Consider the following 20,334-nt stretch of genomic DNA (forward strand, 5'->3'; position numbering starts at 1 on the left):
ACAGTTGTCTGCAGAATGGCATCTGCCTGACTATTGCTTGCCCTGGCCTCCCACCTACTTTGACTATGCATTAATCAGCTAGGAGCTCACACCAGTAACTGAAGCCCCCTATTTCATGTGCAGCCTCAGTGGTCGACAGAATTTACACTGCCTGAGACACTAGCACCACACTCACACAAAGAGGAAGATCTGGGCTACTAGAACCAGTTGCACATCCCATTACACCATATTATATATGATGATGATGATGATGATATTTCCTCTGGCATCCTTTTGGAAGATGTTTTGTCAGGGTAAACATGCAAACTAGTAAGACATAATTTCATACATAAACTTAGGGAACTCTCACACTTTCATAAGAGATATCAATAACTTTTAATGAAATCAGAAGCCAAGGCCAACAGTCATTCACTGTAAGACAGACTTTTGTAAACACATTTGGGAGAGCACTAACTGAACTGGATTCTCATCTTTCTGCTCCTAAGATCTGGGAAGGTATTACATAGTTTAAGAAAAACACATATATTTATTCAAGAACTCAATCAATAACTCAGCTGGGTGTCTGCATGCAGCAAGGGGCTAGAATTGACACTACAGTTCATCACCCTCCATGATGGCAGGGGATGTGGGGTGATGGGAAGGTATGGCAAGAAAATGTATATTTTTCCCACTCCAGGGATGAAAGGCATAAGCTGCCAAATGCTTCTAATAACATGTGATTGAAATATCCTAAAATAAGTAGAGAATATGACCAGTGAACTAGCAAAAAAAGCCTTGAGAGAAAGGCTTTGCAAATTAACCCAGACTACCTTGAAAGTGGAGGAGCTTGCCATTAAGTGTCATTGCAATGTCAAAGATACCAGCGTTAAGGGCATCTACATATACGTGGTACATAGGTATATCTAGCTGAGAAGTGAGAATCCAGTCCATATGAAGCAATGCTAAGGAACAGTTGGCAAATGTTCCTATGGATAAGAAGTTGCTGTGTTGACCTCCTTGCCAAGGTATTTGCCTCTACAGGACATTGGGGGCACACTTGGTGATATTTTACCCTAAATCAAGAGAGGAATATGTTGTGAGCTTCTCTTCCTTTTCTATTAAGCATTATACTGCTATTCTCAGCATAAGAAAGAGACCAGCTCTGCTCTGGGGATGTCTCACAGCTCTTTAAATCAGGCCAGGAGTATGGGCGTCTTCCTGCTGCCAAGGCTGACTGCCACGTGTAATACGTTATACTACAGCATGATCATGTTACTAGAACATGTACTCTTCTAATGAGTGGGTAGATTTACACAAGCGTAGGTACACAAAACATACTTGTCAGAAAACATGACTTCTAAACAAAATATGATATTTTCCAGAAAGTTTTGCTTTTGCCAGAAAGCTATCAAAGCCAGTAGCATTAGAACAAATGATGTATCTTTTAAGTATAATAACATTGAATGACACATATGCTACACTTCTTGGAGTCTTTCTTCTTCCATACAAATCTTAGTTGCTTAGCACACTGAGCTAATTGGAAGAAGTCGGAGGAAGGGCTCTGAACTAACTAATCTGTGATATATAACATTACGTATCCTGTTTTTTGCGTATTTCTGAGTTATTTATAGCACTTTTATTTTACTCACTGTGTGTGAGGTATTAAGTAGAATTTTCTACAATTGTTAAGCATCTGGTTGGGTTTGTTTGTTTTGATTTCCTGCTCGGAGTGTATCATATAACTTGTTTGCATTTAAAAGCATTCTCTAAAGTCTCCTTGATCCTTTATCTGTTTAAACATTTCTGCAGTTTTTTCTACCTAAGTAGTGTTGGCAGTGTAACATTGTCCATATTCAGGCTTGTGTTTTGGGCCTAGTTGTTTGTTAGTAGAGGCTGTGTGTCTGAGCACATGTCCCAGGCCATCATAGCTTAGTCAAAGCCAGTACAGCATTTCAGTGAGAGTGAATTGTTTGTGGTCATTGGCTGTCTGGGGTTGCCTGGACTATGCCTTGGAGTAAGCACCTCATTGGTTCTGTCAAGCTTTTTTTAAAGTTGTTTCAGGTTTCAACTTTGTTACTGAAGAAGTTAACTTGTGACTGTTTCTGCCATTTCACACTGAGCTAATCAGAGGAAGTTGGAGGAAGGACTCTGAGCTAACTAATCTGTGATATATAACATTAAGTATCCTGTTTTTTGCTTATTTCTGAGTTATTTATAGCACTTTTATTTTACACACTGCGTGTGAGGTATTAAGTAGAATTTTCTACAATTGTTAAACATCTGGTTGGGTTTGTTTGTTCTGATTTTTGTTTCCCACCCTCTCTACCTCTTGGTATCGTGTTTTTATACTTGGTGGCTTTGCAGTTGCCCGCCCCTACTGTAAATTTGATCTGGGACACTCCTCCCAGTCTAGTGTCATTACCTCATTCTACCTGTTCCAGGGAGAACATTTGCGAAGGCCAACCCGCTTAGCTTCTGCTCCTCCTTTCCCCTTTCCACTTTACAAAAAAAATATATATTTTTTCTAAGCTTGTTTCCTGCCTTTCTTATAAATTGTCTAGTCCAGATACAGATTTGCTGTATCCAGGACTGTTTGTAAGCGTCTGAGCCCCCAATCCTTTCTGTGTTGGAGGGAAGCCTTCTAGCTTAATTTTGTTTCTTAGAGCTAGACAGTTTTCTAGCTTCAGTACTCAAATCTGTTTCTTTGAGCTCAGCACTTGTTCAGAACTCATTGTAAGCACTAAATAAGCTACAAATTACTACAGCACTCGCCTTTCCTCTCTTGTCTAGAGGAAAACAGTGTTTAGTACTTAATAAATAAGTACCTATCCAAGCATGTCTAAGGGTCAGCTCCCAGTGTTTTCTCCTGTCTACCTGATGAATCTGGGCATCTTGGGGCAATGCAGCAATTGCCTCATGTACACAGACAACCCTCTCCTCCTACCACCCAACACTACAACTTGTGAGAGATGCACTTATATAACCAAACTGGAAGCAAAGCTCTCTTCACCCAAGACTGGACTAGACAGTCAAGAGGAGAAGGTAAACACTTGCACCACATCACACTCATCACATAGTCCCTCAAAACCTACACCACCAAAACACACTTATAGAAACACAAAACACACACCTACATTCGCGGAGGCTCTCAAAAAAAATCTACTCAAGCAACAGGGACCTCCAAAGCAGAAACGCAAGCAACCTCCACCCCCCCCCAACACAACCCAAATGACACATAGCCTACAAACTCAGTGTGGTGCTCAACCATAGCCCATAACGCATAACAACGTACCCAACACTCTAGTCATAGGTGACTATAGTCAGGCACACTGATGTTCCACTCACCAGGCTAAACAAGGAGAACGTTACTGTCAGCTGCTTGTCAGGTGCCAGGATCCGCCACATAATGCATGCACTCAGGTCACTCTACAACAAGTACAAATATGACTCTGTCATTGTCCATGTTGGTGTGAATGACCTAAGACGTACCTCCCTGGACTACATAAAAAGAGACATGGTGGTGCTTTCTGATCTTGTAGCCCAGGCAGGTATGACCCTAGCCCTGAGTAGCATCCTGCCATCACCCAGAGTGATACCACATTACAAGGACAAAATGATTGACTTACACAATTGGCTAAGCTTCTGGTGTCATTCTAAGGGGATCCAGTATCTGTCTGCCTGGGATGACATGATCGACAAACCACGATGCTTTGCCAGAGATGGCCTGCACCTGTCGCCCTTGGGATTCCGGATACTGGCTAAGGCTCTTGCCACCCCTATAGTGCTTTTTTAGGCAAGATTCAAATGACAAATTCACCACCGTAACAGGTACAAACAAGCAAAATCTGAGGGTAATGCTACTTAATGCTAGAAGTCTAAACCTCAAAATGCACTCACTTGAGGCACTCCTTAAAATGGAGAACATCGACATCTGTGCAGTGACAGAAACCTGGTTCAAGGCTCCAAAGAGCACCCCTGCATTACCGGGCTATAATTCATACCACACCTTTCGGCCACCTAACCTGGACCGAAGCACTAAAGGCAGAGGCGTGTCCATATTCATTAAGGATATCCACACCTCCAGGCTAGTTGCTCAGCATAATGCATCTGAGATTATCCAAGTGCAACTAACTCTGGGCAAGACAGCAATGGAAATTGTAGCTTGCTACAAATCCCCCACCATGCCCCAGGATTCTCACTCCTCATTTCTTGATACACTCTGGAAAATATTAGGGTACAAACTATACCCCACCATTAACTGGAAAAACTACTCATGTACCAACTCTTGTGCTCAACGTTTTCTGGAATTCATAAATTCCAATGCCTTGGATCAACTTATCCACACCCCCACCAGGGGCAGCAATATCCTAGACCTGTTCATTACCAACATGGGCAATCGGTGTTCCACACCAGAGGTTAGTTCCTCGTTGGTCAGATCCAACCACAAGCAAATCACCCTAGACATCCACATCACACCCCCACCCCCCATTAGGGAAACCACCGTAAAAAATTGCTCTAAAGCCAACTTCACGCTTCTTAAGACAGAAGTGGCAAACTTCACGACACACATGCTGACGGACAATAGAGATATGACTACTGAATCCTATACAATTGCACTTTATAAGCACTTACACGAGTGCATGGATTGTGCAATCCCTAACAGAACCAAGATGCTACACTCCAAAAAAGGAAGCCAATCTGGTGGTCCCCTTCTATAAACAAACTCTACAACAGAAGAAAGAAACTGTTGCAAAAAAGAATAAAATCCCATGATTGGAGGAACTCTGTGGTCAGCCTCAGTAAGAAGCTGAGATTCCTCATAAAATCCTCCAAAGCTAGTTATGAAAGCAAAATCTCCACTGATTCTAAAGGCAACCACAAAGCATTCTATAGCTATGTCAAGAATCTCAATGGCAACACTCAGATCTGCTCTGAGTTACAGCAAATGGCACTAAATATACAGAACCAACTAATATTGCTAACATCCTGGCAGATAGGTTCAGTGCTAACTTTACCCCTCTCTCATCCCCTAAAGGGCCCATCTCTATACCGGAAGAATGCAAAGTACCTGTAATCACGGCTGCACAGGTAAAAAACACACTCTCCAAAGCCAAGAACACAGCATCCATGAGACCTAACAATATCCCAGGCTGCATTCTACATGAACTACAGAATGAACTGGGTCAGCACTTAAGTACCATGTTCAATCAGAGCCTCACCTCAGGCTTTGTGCCCACTGAATGGTGCACAGCAACGGTTATCCCACTCCACAAAGGGCAAGCCACCACGGACCCAAGGAACTACCACCGCATTAGCCAGACGAGCCTGCTCTGCAAGGCTATGGAGTGTATCATCATGGAACTTATAAACAATGACATTGGTAATCTCCAAACTCTGGACCCTACCCATTTTGGGTTTGTAAAAGGCAGATCATGTCTCCTAAACCTGATAGATTTCTTTGAAGTGGTCACCAAAGCCGTAGATGAGGGTAAGGTGGTTCACACAGCCTATCTAGATCTTGCCAAGGCTTTCAACACCATCCCCCACTCTGGAATTATAGACAAACTCACTAAACTAGGTATAAATCCCTATGTCACAAGAAGGGTTGCCAAATGGCTCACTGACAGAACCCACACTGTGAAAGTAGCAAACTCTAAATCCAACTTCAGACCAGTGACAAGTGGAGTACCACAGGGTTCAGTCCTAGGTCCTCTCCTGTTTGGTACCTACTTCTCTGAAGTACAGGCTAACACAGATGGTCTTTGGCTAACAAAGTTTGCAGATGACTGCAAACTAGGAGCCATAATCAAAACTCCTAACGATGTGGACATCCTACAAAAGGGCCTTACTGAGACAGATGCCTGGTGTCAAAGCCATGGCCTCAAGCTCTTTGCTAAAAAGTGCATTGTCATCCCTTTTGGTAAAAACTCTGTACCCATAATCTACCACATAGGCGGTAGTTTACTTAACACCAAAAGTGTGATAAGAGACCTTGGGACACAGGAGGACAGTAGTCTCTCCTTTGATTAATCACATTACCACAGTAGTCAGGAAATCCTTCTACGTGGCACACCTCATCACAAAAGGTTTCTCATCCAGGAAAAAAGAGGTCATTGTTCCCCTCTACTCATCACTCATTAGACCCATTATAGAGTATAATGCCCCTTTTGGTATGTACCTCACAAGACATCTACAACAACTGGAAAGGCCACAGAAAAACCTCACAAAGAGGATTACTGGCCTCAAACCATTGCCCTACGTAGACCGTCTCAAAAAACTCCAGCTTTACTCTGTCACATATCGCCTACTCAGAGGTGATCTCTGCCTAACATACAAAGCTATGTCAAACCCAGAGCTGTTGGACATGCTCCACGTAAAGAAATCCCAATCCCTTTGAGCTACATGCTCTAGGGACCTAAACCTTGTCACCAAAATAAACAGAACATGCTGGAGGGATAGATTCCTGTCCCAGAGACTTTCCATACTCAAACTACCTATCTATATCAAACAAAGCTCCTCATTAGCACTCTTCAAGAAACATCTTGATGATTGGATGGGAGATAGGAAATTCACCCCAGGGATCACTTCTGTGGCTCTGCTTGACAGGGGCACAGGGAAATAATTTTCTTGGGTGGCAAAAGCCAGGGTACCGTTTGGCTAGGCTTATATAGGCCCTAGGGCCAATAGCCCAGTACCTATTTATAAACCTATGAACCTATGAATGTAAATTATGTGGTTTACTAGTCGAAGACATCTGATTTTTGGCCTGGTGCTTATAAAATGGTAGAATATCCCCAAAAAGGATATTAAGATATTGTGTGCATCATTTAAATGTGTGATTTTATTTTCGAGGGAAAATTACTTTTTACCTTCTCATACTGGTACACTGTTGTATGTTTTATAGTATACCCAGACATTTTATAGCATTCTTGAAAACTTAGTCAAATCTAGTGTTGAATAGCACATCTGTCATCAGATGAGAATATTACACACTTGCAGCTATAATCATTTGAAACAGAATATGTAATGTCCTTCTATTTACTTGCTGTAGTATTCTTAACCTGAGTATCTCCCACCTGAAGGTGACCTGCTGTTGACCAGTGTACAACTGTAGGGTACGTGGGATCCCACACTTAGGCTGCTGATGGACATAGGCCATAAAAGTGACGTACACACATACCATCCTCAAAACTTTTCTGTCGCCAGTCAGAACTCCATTCCAACAATCAGTCTGATTGTTTCAGCACTTGTGAATTCAGTCTTTTGCCAGATAAGCTTTTTCTCTTACTACTGTTTTGGTTATGTCACCCAAGAAGGGCAAGTGCCAGTGTGGAAGACAAATTCCACATAAGGACAGCCATTCTCAGTGTCTCTTTTGTTTAGGCCCTAACCACAACCACAAGTCCTGCAGCATTTGGCAGTCATTCATTCCAAAGACCTTTAGAAGCAGGCTTTCCACTCTTGCTATATATTTAGAGAACCAACGGCTCAAGCTACTAGCTAAGTGTATGGAGGGTACCTCCGGGTCCAACACTAATTTGGTGAAGCACAAGGCCAAGAAACCTTGGCTTGCAGCTTCTGCTGCAACTCCAATGTCCAACATTTCACCCAAGGTGATTATCAACCCGGAGGTTTGTCCAACTTCAGGCAATTTTTACAGGCCAAGTGCAGTTCTGAGGCCGCCTCGTCTTTGGCCACAAGCACATCTGTGGAGGCCAGAGGAGCCTAGGGGGTACCTCGCACCCAAGCAAGAAAAGAGTTACAGTCTGATACATTCAAATGTAGGTCTTTGTCCAGTCTTCTGACATTGCATAGAATAGTTTTGCCTGCAAAGAAAAAACAAAAGACTAAGCATTTGTCCCCAACCAAGGAGGTCTCTTCAAATTGGCAGGCCTTTTCTCAAAGTTTATTTCAAGCCTCCATGGCACTCAAACAGCCTTCCTCTCAGCCTGCTCCTACAGCTGCTTCCCAACCTTCTCAAAAAAGAATTAGAGACAATGACTCACCTCAAGATTTTTTTTTCATCTGATGAAGAGGAATCTGTGGATTATTCCACACAAATCTCTTCCACCAAAAATAAGTTTCCCCTGAAGAGGAGTCAGTAGGTGCTGACTTCCCAGTGGAGGAGATATCCTTTGATGAAACTCTCCTGAAAATGGGAGAACATTTCAAATGGGATACTTCTGAAATTTCAAAAGTCCAGAAAAGATATTATCAACTACTACAAGTTGATGTCCCTGGTCCCTCTGCAGTTCCTCCTGAGCAACTTTCCTTTAATCTTCTTCCATCAGACAAACAGAGTAGAACCCCAGAGAGACTGGGTAAAAAGGCCTATACATTATCCACCTTGGCTTTCAGGGCCATTAATTACCAGACAAATATAACAAAGTACTCCTTAGAGCTTTTGTCTCGGGTATCTAGTGTCATTGCAGATGTTCCACACTTAGATGGAAAAGCCTTGGTTCTATCTATACTGGGATCTTCCTCCCAGGTAGCAACACATTTCATTAAATGCAGGTATGATGCTGCAGAGGCTTGTGCCAGGACAGCTGCTACTGACTCAGTTATGAGATTTTCCTGTCAAAGGCTGCAACCCCTCCAGGATGACATCAAATCTAAATTAATGGATGTACCACTAGACAATTCAGCCTTACTTGGTAAGGCAGAAGCCTCTCTATTTAAGTCCCTACAGGAAAAAAAGGAACTCAAGGAGCTGAAACACATCCTGGTTTGTCCTGTACTGAGGTTTCACAGGAATTTCCCTTCAAAGTCTGTTTTCGTCCATAGCCACACTCAACACCCCTCCAGTAAGTCTTCCAGAGGAGGCAAGAGACAACAGAAGCCTAGAAGCTCTCATCCATCTTCACAACAAAGGCAGTCCTTTCTTGACCAAGCAAGGAGTCTGTGACTATCTTGCAGATGTTCACCTTTCCCCACATTTCCTTTGCCTGTCCAGTGTTCATGGGGTCTGGAAAAGCATCACCCAAGGCACCTGGATTCTTTCCATAATCAAAAAAGTCATGGTCTGCCACCTCCCCCTTCCCAAAACTTCTTTTGGAGTTTCAGCAACAGGGCTCCATTCAAAAAGTCCCTTAAGCCTCAAGGAGAAAAGGCTTCTATTCAAGAATGTTCCTGGTACCCAGAAAAGATGGCTCCTGGATACCAGTACTGGATTTAACCCATCTCAACACCTTCCTAAAGGCTCCTACCTTCAGAATGTTAACACTCCAAACATCATTTCCCCTTATCCTTCCACAAGGATACATGGCATCTCTAGATATAAAAGATGCTTACCTTCACATCATTCACCCCAGTTTCAGGAAATTCTTACTCTTTTCTGTGGATTCCTGACATTTTCAGTTCTCTGCCTTGCCCATTGGTCTTTCTGTAGCACCAAGAGTATTCACTAAACGCCTGACTCCAGTGATTGCACACTGCAGACTTTTGGGCATCCAGATTTTCCCATTCCTAGATGATCTGCTTTTACAGTCCCCAAATTCACACACTCTACTCCAAAACTTGGCTATCACCGTTTCTGTCCTTGGGAAACTGGGATTCACCATCATCTACAGGAAGTCGGTCCTCACTCCTTCACAGGACTACATTTTCCTGGGTTATTGAATACAGACAGAAATTATGAGAGTGTCACTCCCACCTCAGAAGGTGTAAGACCTTTGGTCATTCTTCTCTTCTCCCCTTAAGTCAACTCACTGCCACAGAGTTCCTCAGGATGCAGAGATTCATGGCTTCCACCATTCCCATGGTACCAATGGCAAAACTCCACATGAGGACATTCAGTGGTTCCTCAGATCATTGTGGACCCAGCATTCTCAACTGCTAGCCTACCAAGTCCCCCTCATTCCTTGCCTAAAGAGGGAGCTATTCTGGTGGATACATCAAATAGACATAAATCTAGGTCTACCCCTGCATCCTCTCACCCCAATCCTAGAACTCTACACAGACACATCAGATGTGAATGGGGAGCAGCCTTGAGCAAATTCACAATTCAGGGAATTTGGACCTCTTTCCAAAAATCAGAACACATAATCATCAGGGAAATGTGAGTATTGCTACTAGCTCTACAAACATTTCAACCTCACCTTTGCCCAGGCTCTCTAAAACTTTTCACAAACAACATGACAGTCCTCTGGTATGTGAACAAGCAGTGGGGACCAAATCCTATGTCTTGTGCAGGTTTTCTCTTCTGGTATGGGAATTTCTGGCCCAGTACCACATGACTGTTCAGGCAGTGTACATTCCCTCCAACTGGAATCTTGTGGCAGGTCCCTGACTCAATCACACAAATGGATGCAGGGACATGTTCCTGGATATAGTCCACCAATGGGGCATTCCTCAAATAGACTTATTTTCCTCCCTCCAGAACAGATAACTTCCAAAATTTTGTGCCAGAATCCCAAGTCCTCTGGTTTGGAAAGTAGATGCCCTCTCCTTCTCTTGGACGGGAGTGTTTTAGTATGCATTTTCCCCCCTTCATCTAATACCAAAAGTCCTGTTCAAGATTTAACAAGACCAACCAGAAATCTTGCTGGTGACTCCCTTTTGGACAAGATAGCACTGGTTCCCCCTACTTCTACATTTAGCCAAGGGCCATCATCACAAGTAACCTGACAGAGTGGACTGACACAGAACAAAGGATCCCTATTACACCCACACCTGTCTAATATCCTTCAGACACCTGTTCTCAGAGAATGTACTCAGGGTTTTTCAGGAGGCCAGAAACCCCAATACAAGAAAATCTTACTTTTCCAAGTGGAAAAGATTTTCATTCTGGTGTCCCACCAAGAATTACTGACAGTGAGAATCCCAGTGGTTCTGTCTTACTTGTGTGAATTGCTCTCTGCTGGCTTGGCTTACTCCTCTGTCAAAGCACACATCAGCTATTTCTGCTTGTCTGACACCCCCCCCCCAGCATCCAGATTTGAGGTGAAACAGTTCCTTAAGGGCATCCTTCAAATTAGGCCTCCCATGAAACCTATTCCTCCTCCTGGGGACCTTAATTTTGTCCTAGAAAAACTGACCTAGGCCCCTTTTGAGCCTGCATCCTCAGCCTTCCTCAAACATTGCTATTGGAAAACTGTTTTACTAGTGACTTTGACCTCAGTCAGAAGAGTGTTGGAGCTTCAAGCCCTTATGGCAGTGCCCCCTTCTTGGTATTTCATAAGGATAGGGTATCCTTAAGAACAAATCCTTCCTTTATGCCTAAAGTAGTTAATGTGTTATCCCTTAACAAATCCATCCAATTACCTACCTTCTTCCCTTCTCCGAAATAACACAGTAAAGAGGTGCTACACTCCTTAGATGTACACAGACAACTTAGGTTTTATCTGGACAAGGCAAAAGCTATCAAAAAATCTGATCAGCCATTTGTGAACTTTCATCCCAGTGCTCTGGATTTACCTATTTCCAAGCAGCCTATTTCTTCTTGGATTTCAAAGACTATTTATCTTTGTTGCACACTCAATGGAAAGAAACTCCCTTCACAAGTGAAAGCCCACTTTACCAGGGCTATGGCTTCCTCTAAGGCATTCTTCAAGGGCCTAGACAAAAATGCCATCCTTGAAGCAGCCACCTGGTCTTCTGTCAATACCTTTACCAAGCACTACAAACTGGATGGCATTTCCACATCCAGAGCTGGCTTTGCCAAAGCCATTTTACATGGCTTCATTGAGAGCTCCTCTGCTCCTTCCTCCTCCCTTCCTTCTTGAGCTTTGGCACTCTCCCTCAGATTAAGAATACTGCAGCAAGTGAATAGAAGGACATAGAATAGTTGTGTAAAATCTTACAATAACCATAGACATCCTTCTCTTCACTGATGCAGCTAAGCAATTTGATACTTTCTTTGTGCTGTACACCAGCATTCAAATTCATTGTCTGACATCCCTTTAGAAATAGCACTGTACTGACATGATAAGATATGTAGGTATCATGAGACTCTATAAGCCCTGTGGCATGCATTTTTTGTGTAAATATGATATAAATGTTATTTTTTCGGTACAACCACCTGAAGTTATTAGAATCTTCCCTATCCTACAATCAGATATTTATATTCACTAACACTGATTACAGAATTTATAATACACTCCTCTCCCCAACCCAAAAAAAAAAAGACAGAGATGTAGATTCACTAACACTGATTACAGAATTTATAATACACTCCTCTCCCCAACCCAAAAAAACAAAGACAGAGATGCAGATTCACTAACACTGATTACAGAATTTATAATACACTCCTCTCCCCAACCCAAAAAAACAAAGACAGTGATGTAGATTCACTAACACTGATTACAGAATTTATCATACACTCCTCTCCCCAGCCCAAAAAAACAAAGACAGTGATGTAGATTCACTAACACTGATTACAGAATTTATAATACACTCCTCTCCCCAACCCAAAAAAACAAAGACAGAGATGCAGATTCACTAACACTGATTACAGAATTTATAATACACTCCTCTCCCCAACCCAAAAAAACAAAGACAGTGATGTAGATTCACTAACACTGATTACAGAATTTATAATACACTCCTCTCCCCAGCCCAAAAAAACAAAGACAGTGATGTAGATTCACTAACACTGATTACAGAATTTATCATACACTCCTCTCCTCAGCCCAAAAAAACAAAGACAGAGATGTAGATTCACTAACACTGACTACAGAATTTATAATACACTCCTCTCCCCAGCCCAAAAAAAAACAAAAACAGTGATGCTTCCATTGCTATCAAACAAGGATGGCCATAACACTGACAACAAAATGTTTTTGAGTAATGCATGCTTGCTTCTCCAAGAATATAATGGAGATCTTTCCTGGAAATCAATATAGATGGAGCTGACCACAAAGAACAATTGATTCTGGAAGTCAAAGCCAGTAACTCCATAGGGACATAAGCAGCACAGAGCATATATATCAGTTCTATAAACAGCTAAGCAGAGCATTTTGTGCTCGTCCTAGTTTGTGTTATTTGCCATAAGAAGACAAACCTGTCTCCATGACACCCTCTGATTTCTGCACCCATAGAGTCCTACCGTAAATAATGTCAGAGTGAGGGAACTGGCTCTTTTGTCTTGAATACTGTAAAATGAATTTGGTTTTGTCCATTTAAATCCTCATACTCAACAGCTAAGTAGTGTAACTGTCATAAGGGGATATAACATTATAAACTAATGCATATTAAGTCCTTCTCCACTTCTGATTGTGACTCAAACTATAGTGAACCTGCTTTTATCCAAAAACGTTTCAATAAACTACATACACATAAACACCTCCTAAGGAGGAGCAAGGCTGTAGCCAACAGTCCCCCCCCCCATATGAAGACAGATGCCTACTCTCAAACTAAATATAACTTATTACAATCTTGTAAAACTTCAGCCTAAGTTATATTCTTTGGCAAAATTGCTTTGAAGTCTGCAGAGCTTAGTGGAACATTTTAAGGGAATAGTAATTTCTTCAAATTGTAACTCTGCAATTCTTCATTCTACACCTTCATCCACAACAGGAGTCAAGGTCACCTGATACTAAAATTGTAAGCACGTTTGCCTTAATTTTTCCAATTTAAAGCATGCCCCAAATATCACCTCTGCATCTTTACTGATGCAAAAAGTCATTACAGAGCTGTATGTCAACTGTTACTTATGTGGCTGATGTATTTATTTTTTGTTGATTCTGGCAAACAATCAACCTCCTTCTCAACCCAGGAAAACTCACTACCCCAACCCAAATTTTGACCTACCCAAATGATTCCATAGCCACTCAGTTTAACTCCCATTTTATTAACTCAATAACCTCTCTACTAAACAGAACCCCTAATGTGCCTCTGTCCATACCTCAACCATCCAATAAAAAGTATACCCTCTATCTCAAACCTATCCAAACAAGTTATGTAAAAAATCTCCTTTCTAAATTAAAACCTTGCACACTAGCTGCAGACCAGCCACCTGGTGATTTTCTACAACTAGCTGCTACTTCCATCACGTACCCTATATCTATTCTCATTAACTGTTCTATCTCTGAACAGTATGTACCATTCCTCTGGAAAATATCTCACGTCATACCCTTACATAAAAGTGGTCCCTCTACTGATGTATCCAACTACAGACCCATAGCCATTCTGTCACCATTAGCCAAAATCTTAGAAAAATGTATACACAAACAGATCTCAGACCATTTCCTGTCAAATAACCTATTATCTAATACACAACATGGCTTTGGACCTAGGCAAAGCACCAGTACAGCTCTAATTAGCTTTACTAATATCATAAATCAACTCAAAAACAAAACCAAACTAGTCTCTGTTACCTTCCTAGCTATATCAAAAGCATTTTACACTGTATCTCATCAAATACTTCTCAATAAACTGGCTTTATACCACTTCAGCCTTGAAGCCTTAAGCTGGTTTCATAGCTACTTGTCAGATTGGAAACAAGACACTTTATGGGATAATAAACTCTCCCCTCAGCTCCATATATGTGTAGGAGTCCCACAAGGATCAATCCTTGGCCCACTTCTATTCACAATTTTTACCAATGACCTAAACTCCTCAGCAAAATCTAGCCTCAATCATACAATATGCTGACGATGCTTCCCTAATCTGCTCTGCCCCCTCTATCAAGGAACTCCAAGAAAAAAATACTTAGGCATTCCTCCACAGTATTGAAAACTATTTAACAGCACATCAACTCATACTTAATCCCAATAAAACCAAGCTTAGGGTCTTCTATAGTACCTCAACAATAAACAACCAAACACATATTTCCTCCTCCAATGGCACAAAAATAGAACCCATTGAACATACAAAACGTATTGGTGTCACAATTGATAGTGGACTTAAGTTTGACAAACACATTGTACTAGCAATTAAAAAGGTTCATGTCAAACTGGGTCCTCCCTATAGGGCTAAATTGTATCTTACTGACCATGCCAGACTCGCAACAGCCAGAACCCATCTCTTATCTTCCCTGCTTTACTATTTGCAAATATTTACCAGTCTTCATAAATCTGAACTAAATAGCCTTGAATCTTGCTCCAACAAAGTAGCCAAATTAATCACTTTCAAAGATCACACCATTGCACTGCCATTCTCCAGCTGAACTGGTTAGAGCTCCCCTCACCTGCATACTCTAAATTAGCTATTAACTGCCCATACAGTCTTATATAAACCTGACAACTGCCCAGCCCTACTTGACCTTGTCTAACCCTGCACTAACCAAAAGTCTCTTAGGTCTGCTGCTATAGTATTGTTCAAACTTAACAAAACTCAAAACTCTCACAGTGTCTCCTTATACTCCCATATCATTGCCAAACAGTGGAATTCTCTAGCCCAGCACATTCTGTCCATCCATGATACACATTCATTCAAACAGTCCCTAAAGGAATATTTCACCAAACATAGGCTTCGCTCCTGTTCTCCCCCAGGCTAACTAATCTAATCCCCTTACTGTCTACCTTCTTTCTCTCCACCACCCACTGTCACTATTTATTGGCAATTGAGCCTTCTTACCCTCAGTTTGTGATACTTTTATCCAAAAAAATATATATATATTATTGTTTTGTCTGTATGAATAGTATAAGCTCATTGTGCTACTGTTGTTACATGGTCTAGATACAATGTCAAGTAACTTACATTTGAACTTCTATTGTTTATTTTATGCTTCTACACATACAAATGTCATATGTACAAATGTATAAATATGTAATGTTTCTTGGCGCTTTTCTCCCTGGGGCTGTGCTAAAAACGGGCTTCTGGCACAGTTAGATACTACCCGGTTATCAAATGTAAATAAATAAATAAAATAAATAATTGTTTTGTTTTAGAAATAAATTTTTATGCTTTAAATGTAAGCTTTTGCTTCCATGTAGTAAAAAATGACTTTATTTTTAAGAGACGAGTTACTAATCAACTTCAGTACTGACAAACGTGATTAAAACTAGTATTCTGGAAAGTATTGCTTGATAGTTTCCTTCTAGTTAAGACTTGCTCAAGGGTTACAGAAAGAGCCATATATATGTTGACATTTGTTCATCACGGAAAGGAACAATAGCTATACAAAAATACCCCCGGAAGCAAAGACAAATAAATAATGATAATTTAAATACTAATTGCACATATTATGTTTAGAGCCTCATGAATGAAAATGTTGGCAAGGTATGTAGATAGCATTTTATGTAGTCATAACTCAACTATATGTCTATATTTTCCAAGACAAGTCACATGCCTGTCATTTCATTGCACGCTTTACAATTGTGCAGTGTTGACTTCTTATCTTCTTATTTTCAGTGATGATTCTGCTGATTCTGTCGATGAGGAGACACAAAAAGCAACCATGTATAATCGATGAAGACGAAAACTTCCATGAGAACATCGTAAGGTATGATGATGAAGGAGGTGGGGAGGAAGACACAGAGGCTTTTGACATTGCAGCTATGTGGAACCCTAGAGAAGTCCAGTTGCTGAAAACTAGACAGGATATGCTACCAGAAATTGAAAGCCTTTCAAAACATGTTCCGCAGACATGTGCAGTTGATTACAATGTGCATAGCTATGTACTTGCAAAGCTGTATGAAGCAGATCAGGACCCTTGTGCTCCTCCATATGACTCATTGCAAACTTACCTGTATGAAGGAAATGGATCTGTAGCAGAATCACTCAGCTCCCTGCAGTCAATTACTACAGACTCTGACCAGAGCTATGATTATCTCACTGAATGGGGACCGCGCTTTAAAAAGCTTGCTGATATGTATGGTGTTTCAAAAGACAGTGGCTCATTATGGTAGTGGATGAATGATACCTACATTTTGTATAAGACAATAAACAGAGAGGATTATAATTAAATCCTTCTGTGAACTAAAGTGTAACATTTCTGCAGATAAGTGGTCCACTGAAGGAAAGAAACATCACTCCTTTTCAAAAAACATAACCGATTTGCAACTGTACAATGCTGAATGACGGAAAGAGACATATGTATTTTTAAAATGCAGCCTTTCTTTGAATTGAGGTCACCAGATAAAACTGTATATTCAAGTGACCTCCTTCCTTGAGGAAACAAATTTTACAGATCCAATGTCAACATGAATTTCAACGCAAAATGTGCCATATTAATTTTATCTTTTCAACCACCGATTTTTTGAAAATCTAGATAAACAACATTCTGAAAATGATATTAGAAAACATGAGACAATTTTGTAAGGTAGATTTATTTTAATGAATCACTAACCCAGATATTTTTATGAAATATAAAGGGTAAAAGTATTCCAACTTCCATTTTATTAATGGTAATCACTTCAGTTTTGAGGATTTCAAGTTTACATTTTACATATTCTGAGATGTCTAAGGAGCAGATGACAACACTGTTTGTTGTGCTTCTTCTTCTGTTAGCTATAATATTGCAGCATTGCTGACTGTTAAGAACACTGGTAGAAAATCTGTATTATTTTGGCACAGATTTTTGCCAAATGAAAGAGAAACTCTATAAAATGAAAGCCAATGAAGTATGAAGTATAAAATATTACACAAAGAAACAAGATAGGGCTTTACTAAAGTGGTTTGTCTGTTTTAGTTAGATTTGCATAGATGAACTACTCAAACACTGCAATAGAAAGAATGGTAAATATGTATGTCTGAAAAGTAAAATGTATACATTTTGCAAATATGGTAATTTTGGTAATAAAATATTGTGTATTCTTTTACAGTTGAAGAAACACTCCCTTTAATAAATTCACAACATAACAGCCATAATAAGCATTAAAGAGAAGAGTATTCTTCAAAAATAATAGTAAACAGTATACTGGTGTAAAACTTATGCTCTATAAGTGGCTCAAGAAATATTACTACTACGATTATTCATGCAAAACAAAAGCAACAGTGTTTAATGTATTGTCATAATCTATAAGATTTTTCTAGTTTATGGATTGTAGTGATTCCTCCAAGGTTATCAGTATGTTAAGCCAGTTATACTGTTTTGCAGTATGAGAACTGATCAGAACAACTTTCAAAGAAGCATAACAATTTTATGGTGGCTGGAGCTCTAAAACTGGGAAAAAAGCAGGCTTATTAAGCACCTTTCTGATGCTAGAAAGATGCTTAACAATCTTTTGTTAAACATTCCTCAGTGCTATTAATCTCTCACACTAGAATACATGTTAGCCACAACAAAATAGTGGCCAGGAACCACAAAGTGCTTAACAACATATTCAAACACTTCATTAGTTTTTTTTTCACCACCATTCTCTGGTGACTACACTCTGTGTGGCAGTGGTATGTGGTGGTTAAGAGACAATGCCTTCCTGCACCACCATATTAATACATGCTACCTTGCTCTTAACCCTAATCCTGCACCTCAGCTTAAAGAAATACCACTACACAAGAAAACTCAGATGTAAGGTACATGAAGATGTATACGTGCACAGCACCAAATCTATCCCCTTGCCTAACCCTTATTTTAATACTAACAGGCAAATACTCAAAACAATACTAAATCTGTTAGCGTACCTTTCCCTTACTCTGACCCTAATACAAACACTCATACAAGCATTCCTAAACCCTAATACAAAAACTTTTGGAATATACCAAAGAGGTCCTCCTATTCCCATGTTGTAGTATTCAACATATGGGTTTATTCCTTTTGCTTCGCAAATGTCCGGCTAGTATACAAAAGTTTTCAGTCAGTGTATGGTGTGTGGGACATCTGACATGGGTCACGGAATGTGGACCATAAAAGTGATGTCTACATGCACCAGCTGTCAGAACTTCTCAGCCACCAGTCGAATGCCAGATGTTCCTGCCTTCATGGCCATTGGATTCGAGAAATCAGATAAGTGCCCCATTGGGGAATCTTTCAGTCTTTTTCTTTCATTTAATGCCTGTTCATGTAATCCAGAAAGGGCAAGTGTAAGTGAGGCAGTCATACACCTCACAAGGACTACCACGATCAGTGCCTCTTTTGTTTGGGACGGTCACATGATTACAAGGCCTGCTCCATTTGTCAGGCACTTGTGCCCAAAACATTATGCAGCCATCTGCATGCACTTAACCTGTATTTAGAGAATCAGAGGTTAAAACAAATAGCTTTAGGGATGGAAGGTTCATCCACCGTAGCTACTGAATTGCCTAAAAAGAAAGCCAAGACTATACAGCCTACAACTACAGCTGCGCCTCTTGCGTCCAACCCTAAGCCTGTGGCCATCGGCCTGGTAAAGGAATTGGGCTCCCCTGCTCCAGATATAGTTGGTACCTCCACAGAAGCCACACAATCCCTCATGGAGGGCATGCCCGTAGAGGCTTTACCAGTGTTGGTTTCCAATTCTGGGGGATCCAGTGATTTCTGTAAGTTCATCAGATCTCTCCGGTTCCTTATAGTCTCCAGACTCCGGGCCTTCCTCCCTTCAGATGCCCACCAGATCTCTAAAAAAGAAGGAAAAAAGGAAGCATATCTCTACTCCCACAGAAAGCATGCCTGACTGGCAGGCTTTCAGCCAAAGTCTGTTTAATGCCTTCATGGCCTTACATCCTACCTCTGCAGGGACTGCTAACATCCCACCTCCAATTCTGAGTCCAAGGCCTCAAACCACAAACCCAACCATGAGGGAAGAGGAAGATCTCTCTGATTCTTCATCTGAGGAATTACTTTCATACACTTCCCAGCTTTCTTCTTCCTTGAGGTATGGTTCACCAGAGGAAGAATCTGTTGATCTTCACTCCCCAGCTGAGGATTTGACTTTTGGGGAAACCATTTCCAAGATAAAATAGCATTTTAAGTGGGAATCCTCTGAAATGACTGAGGTCCAAAAAAGATATTATGACCTCATTCAGATAGATTCCCTAAGCCCATCTGCTGTTCTCCCAATTCTGCCTACCTTCCTAGATGCCTTCTCCTCAGCACTCAAATCCTGACTCACAACCACCTGCTACACGCAGATCTGATAGACTTTATAAAGTCCCTGAGACTGCCAAGTATCTCCTCAAGTGTTCATCAGCAGACCCTGCCACCATCTCTATTTCCACAGATAAGGCATCCAACTTTTACCCACCACTACTATCCTTCCTGCTGACAAAGACAGCAAAATGATGTAGAGTCTGGCTAAGAAAATGTACACCTCTGCTACTCTGGCCTTCAGAGCTACTAACTACCAGATGCACATGGCTAAATATGCCTTATCACTCCTGGAGAAAGCCTCCAAGGAGTTGGCTGATACACCAGATTGTGATACCATAGCTTCACTGTCTTTCCTTCTGGCTCTCACCTCCCAGGTTACCAGGTACTCAAAGTGCAAATGTTCTTTGTGTTTCACTGTTGCAGTCATCACATTTGGGTTATCTGCCTGTAGGAAGCCCTCAGCC

At 41.0% G+C, this 20,334-nt stretch overlaps 1 protein-coding gene across 2 annotated transcripts in view; it reads left to right on the top strand.

The window, feature by feature from the left end:
- Positions 1–17,797, top strand: part of CDH20 (cadherin 20) — a 330,188-nt gene extending 312,391 nt beyond the window's left edge. For both annotated transcript variants that reach the window (XM_044065173.1, XM_044065174.1), the window contains exon 13: positions 16,276–17,797. In XM_044065173.1, coding sequence (XP_043921108.1) covers positions 16,276–16,772 — 497 coding nt within the window. In that variant the 3' untranslated portion in view covers positions 16,773–17,797. The remainder of the gene's footprint in view (positions 1–16,275) is intronic.
- Positions 17,798–20,334: the final 2,537 nt, after the last annotated feature.

Source organism: Protopterus annectens, chromosome 3.part0 (assembly GCF_019279795.1).
Source record: "Protopterus annectens isolate FY-2018-M chromosome 3.part0, PAN1.0, whole genome shotgun sequence".
NCBI lineage: Eukaryota > Metazoa > Chordata > Ceratodontiformes > Protopteridae > Protopterus > Protopterus annectens.